This window comes from Herpailurus yagouaroundi, unplaced genomic scaffold, assembly GCF_014898765.1.
Source record: "Herpailurus yagouaroundi ecotype Mexico unplaced genomic scaffold, PumYag 67740, whole genome shotgun sequence".
NCBI lineage: Eukaryota > Metazoa > Chordata > Mammalia > Carnivora > Felidae > Herpailurus > Herpailurus yagouaroundi.
Genome location: NW_024420536.1, coordinates 7,631 through 13,515, shown reverse-complemented (window position 1 = coordinate 13,515; position 5,885 = coordinate 7,631). Strand labels below are relative to the sequence as shown.

General features: G+C 40.7%; 1 gene segment (V, D, J or C); it reads left to right on the top strand.

Annotated features, from left to right (window-relative positions):
• The first annotated feature begins 3,782 nt into the window (after nucleotides 1-3,782).
• On the top strand, nucleotides 3,783-4,566 carry LOC121025872 (immunoglobulin heavy variable 3-23-like). The segment is given in 2 exon segments: nucleotides 3,783-3,922; nucleotides 4,022-4,566. Coding segments are annotated over 2 exon segments (591 nt in total).
• The last annotated feature ends 1,319 nt before the right edge of the window (nucleotides 4,567-5,885 follow it).

The window sequence follows — 5,885 nt, the reverse complement described above, 5'->3', positions numbered from 1 at the left end:
AACCAAGCAGTTAAAGAAGAAATTAATAAGTATATGGAAATCAATGAAAATGATAACACTGCAACGCAAACCTCTAGGATGCAGCAAAGGCGGTCATAAGAGGAAAGTATATAGCAATCCAGGCCTTCCTAAAGAAGGAAGAAAGATCTCAGATACACAACCTAACCTTATGACTAAAGAGCTGGAAAAGGAACAGCAAATAAAACCCAAAACCAGCAGAAGGCAGGAAATACTAAAGATTAGAGCAGAAATTTGTGCTATCGAAACCAAAACACAGAACTAATCAATGAAACTAAAAGCTGATTCTTTGAAAGAATTAACAAAATTGATAAACCACTATCCACTTTGATCAAAAAGAAAAAGGAAAGGACCCAAATAAATAAAATCAAGAATGACAGAGGAGAGATCACAACCAACACAGCAGAAATAAAAACAGTAATAAGACAATGTTATGAGCAATTATATGCCAATAAAATGGGCAATCTGGAAGAAATGGACAAATTCCTAGAAACATATACACTACCAAAACTGAAACAGGAAGAGACAGAAAATTTGAACAGACCCATAACCAGTATGGAAATCGAATTAGTAATCAAAAATCTGCGAAAAGACAACAGTCCAGGACCAGACGGCTTTCCAGGGGAATTCTACCAAACATTTAAGGAAGAGTTAACACCTATTCTCTTTAAAATGTTCCAAAAAATAGAAATGGAAGGAAAACTTCCAAACTCTTTCTATGAAGCAAGCATTACCTCGATTCCAAAAACAGACACAGACAACACTTAAAAAGAGAACTATACACCAATTTCCCAGATGAACATGGATGCAAAAATCCTCAACAAGATATTATCCAACCAGAAACAATAATACATTAAAAAATTCTTCACCACGACCAAGTGGGATTTATACCTGGGATGCAGGGCTGGCTCAATATCTGTAAAACAATTAACGTGATGCATCACGTCGATAAAAGAAAGGACAGGAACCATATGATCTTCTCCACAGATGCAGAGAAAGCATTTGACAAAATACAACATCCTTTCTTGATAAAAACCCTCAAGAAAGTAGGGATAGAAGGACCATACCTCGAGATCATAAAAGCCATCTATGAACGACCCAATGCTAATGTCATCTTCAATGGGGAAAAACAGAGAGCTTTCTCCCTAAGGTCAGGAACAAGACAGGGATGTCCACTCTAGCCACTGTTATTCAACATAGTATTGGAAGTCTTAGCCTCTGCACTCAGACAACACAAAGAAATAAAAGGCATCCAAATTAGCCAGGAGACGGTCAAACTTTCACTCTTCACAGATGACATGATACTCTATATGGAAAACCCAAAAGATCCCACCAAAAAACTGCTAGAATTGATTCATGAATTCAGCCAAGTGGCAGGATATACAATCAATGCAGAGAAATCGGCTGCATTCCTATACACCAACAATGAAGCAACAGAAAGAGAAATCAAGGAATCTATCCCATTTACAGTAGCACCAAAAACCATAAAACACCCAGGAATAAATCTAACCAAAGAGGTGAAAAATCTTTACACTGAAAACTAGAGAAAGCTTATGAAATAAATGGAAGAAGACAAAATATGGAAAAAGATTCCATGCTCCTGAATAGGAAGAACAAATATTGTTAAAATGCCGATAGTACCCAAAGTAATCTACATATTCAATGCAATCCCGATCAAAGTGAAACCAGCATTCTTCACAGGGCTAGATAAAATAATCCTAAAATTTGTATGGAAGCAGAAAAGCTGCCGAATAGCCAAAGAAATCTTGAAAAAGAAACCCAAAGCAGGAGGCATCACAATCCCAGACTTCAAGCTGTACTTCAAAGCTGTAATCATCAAGACAGTATGGTACTGGCACAAGAACAGACACGCAGGGGGATCTGAGTGGATCAGTCTGTTACGCATCTGACTTTGACTCAGGTCACGATCTGGCAGTTCGTGAGTTCGAGTCCCACATCAGGCTGTGTGCTGACAGCTCAGAGCCTGAAGCCTGCTTGGAATTCAGTGTCTTCCTCTCTCTCTGACACTCCCCCGCTCATGCTCTGTCTCTGTCTCTGAAAAGTAATAAATAAATGCCAAAAAATATTTTAAAAAAACAAGAACAGACACTCAGATCAATGGAACAGAATACAAAATCCAGAAATGGACCCACAAATGTATGGCCAAATAATCTTTGACAAAGCAGGAAAGATTATCCAATAGAATAAAGACAGTGTCTTCAGCAAGTGGTGCTGGGAAAACTGGACAGCGACATGGAGAAGAATGAACCAGGACCACTTTCTTACACCAGACACAAAAATAAACTCAAAATGGATGAAAGACCTCAATGTAAGTCAGGAAGCCATCAAAATCCTCGAGCAGAAAGCAGGCAAAAATATCTTTGATCTTGGCCGCACCAACTTCCTACTCAACACGTCCCCAGAGGCAAGGAAAACAAAAGCAAAAATGAACTACTGGGACCTCATCAAAATAAAAATCTTCTGCATAGTGAAGGCAACAATCAGCAAAACTAAAATTCAACTGACAGAATGGGAGAAGATATTTGCAAATGACATGTCACATAAAGAGTTAGTATCCAAAATCTATAAAGAATTTATCAAACTCAACACCCAAAACACAATCCAGTGATGAAATGGGCAAAAGGCATGAATAGACACTTCTCCAAAGAAGACATCCTGAAGGCCAACCGACACATGAAAAAATGCTCCACATCACTCATCATCACGGATATGCCAATCAAAACCCTAATGAGATACCACCTGACACCTGTCAGAATGGCTAACATTAACAACCCAGTCAACAACATATGTTGGCAAGGATGCAGAGAGAGGATCTCTTTTGCATTTTGGGGGGCAATGCAAGCTGGTGCAGCCACTCTGGAAAACTGTATGGAGATGCCTCAAAAAACTGAAAATAGAACTCCCCTATGACCCAGCAATTGCACTAATAGGCATTTATCCACGGGACACAGGTGTTCTGTTTCAAAGGGACACATGCACCCCCATGTTTATAGCAGCACTATCAACAATAGCCAAAGTATGGAAAGTGCCAAATGTCCATTGATGGATGAATGGATAAAGAACAAGTGGTAAATATATACAATGGAGTATTACTCGGCAGTCAAAAAGAGTGAAATCTTGCCATTTGCAACTATGTGGATGGAACTGGAGGGTATTAATGCTAAGTGAAATGAGTCAGAGAAAGACAAAACTCATATGAGTTCACTCATATGAGGACTTTAAGAGACAAAACAGATGAACATAAGGGAAGGGAAACCAAAATAATATGAAAACATGGAGGGGACAGAGCATAAGACACTCATAAATATGGAGAACACACAGAGGGCTACTGGAGGGGTTGTGGGAGGGGGGATGGGCTAAACTGGTAAGGGACACTAAGGAATCTACTCCTGAAATCATTGTTGCACTATACGCTAACTAATTTGGATGTTAATTTTTAAAACTAAAAATAAATACTAATAAATAATAAAAAAATTAAAATATTTTAAGAGAAAATAATGCGTGATCATGCTGTTGAGGTAAATGTTTCTTAAAGATTATGCCGAAGCCTCCATTAATAAGGGTAAAAATTCAAAACTGAAAAAAAAATTCTTCATATTGTCACACCGCCATCCACACAAACTAATGTAAAAGTGCGTCCCTAACCCTGTCATTCACTTTTACAGAATCAAATCTAAGTCTGGGGCTTGATATATATGTCAGAGGACATGCAAATGGGGCCCTCTCTGTGCTGATAAAACCAACCCAGCCCGACCGTGCAGCTGGGAGACAAGCCCCAGCCCCGGGAGTCCCAGGTGTTCCCATTCTGTGATCAGCACAGAACACACACACCTCACCATGGAGTTTGTGCTGGGCTGGGTGTTCCTGGTTGCTCTTTTAAAAGGTAATTCATGGTGAACGAGGGACACTGAGTCTGTGAATGGATATGAGTGAAACAGTGAATGTGTGACAGTTTCCTGACCAACATGTCTTGTGTCTGCAGGTGTCCAGTGTGATGTGCAGCTGGTGGAGTCTGGGGGAGACCTGGTGAAGCCTGGGGGGTCCCTGAGACTCACCTGTGTGGCCTCTGGATTCACCTTCAGTAGCTACTACATGAGCTGGGTCCGCCAGGCTCCAGGGAAGGGGCTGCAGTGGGTCGCATATATTAGTAGTAGTGGAGGTAGCACATACTACGCAGACTCCGTGAAGGGCCGATTCACCATCTCCAGAGACAACGCCAAGAACACGATGTATCTGCAGATGAACAGCCTGAAGACCGAGGACACGGCCACATATTACTGTGCGAAAGACACAGTGAGGGGACATCACTGGGAGCCCACACACAAACCTCCCTCTTGGAGGGGATCAGCACCACCAGGGGGCGCACACTATGCACAATTCTCCTTTGTGTTCCAAGGCGCAGGTGCAGATGGAGGTTACAGGCAGGTTTCCTGTCAGGGTCTGGGGCTTCCTCTCCACACAGCAGTTTCCCCAGGGAGCCTCCCTGGTTATATGATTCTGTGTTTACCTATTAACTCTCTGAATTAGCAACTGGGTTGTTAGGGAAACTAGACTAACGTGCACAAAGACACAGTTGTTTGCACTTGCTTACTACAGTCCCTCAACAAGAGTGAATTACAGATTTCCTGAGGCACAACAGCGGCATGTTTACAGGATTCCCAGATGCGCTCCCTGTGCAGCCAGGACCACAGGATCCCACAGCTCCTCATTATCCACACCCAGCCCTTTTCCCAGTCAAACAACGTGACACTTTGTTCATAGCCCTTTGCTACTCAGGACTTTAAATGAGCTACAGCTTTATTCAATTACTCTAAATGAGAGACAAACAATCTCCATGTATTAGTCAAGATTCCCCTGAGGAACACAACCCAAAGGTCATTGGTTTCCATAATTAAATATGTTGAGAAGTCCCATGATCTACTGTCACAAGCTGAAGACCCAGGAAAACCAGTGATATAATTCTTGTCTGATTCTGACTAGTGTCTAGTCTCAGAACGTGGAGAGCTGATGATGTAACTCTCAGAAAAAGGGCCGGAGGAGACCAATATTCCAGTTCAAACAAGGACATGTGAAGTAAAAATGAGGGAAATGGGGGAAATGAAGCTGGAAAGAAGAGGAAAATTAAAATATTGCATCACAAACATACACTTAGGGAAATCAGCAACTCCATAAACTGTAATAACATTCTTTTGAAAGGAGTCCCAAAAGAATAAGAGGGAGAAAAAGGGGGATACATTTTAGCTGAGTGAATATAGTGAAAATTTCCACAAGCTGGGGAAGGAAACAGACATCCACATCTAGGAGGCAGAGAGAACACCCATTAAAATAAAAAAAAAAAAAGGCCAACACTGAGACATATCATAGGAAAATGGCAAAATATCCAGATAAAGAAAAACCATAAAAGCATCAACACAAAAGAAGTTGCTAACTAACAAGGGAAGATTAAAAAAAATCTATGGCATGTGTCTCTACAGAAACCTTCATGCAAGTAAGGAGTGGCATCGTATCCTCCACATGCGCATTTGAAAATTATGCAGCTAAGAATACTTTCTCCAGTAAGGCACTCATTCAGATACAAGGAGTGATAGAATTTCCCAGACAAACAAAAACCAAAGAAGTTCATGGCCTCTAAATCAGCCCTGTGAGAAATTAAAGGGGACCCTTTGACTGGGAAAGGAAGACTAAAAGTAACAAAGATGAGAAATAAACAGAGAAAATCTCCAGAAACAATGACTTTGGAGGTAACACTATGGCACTAAGTTTATATCTATCAATAATTACTGTGAATGTAAATGGACAAAATGCCCAATCAAAAGACATAGGATACCGGAATGGATAAAAACAAA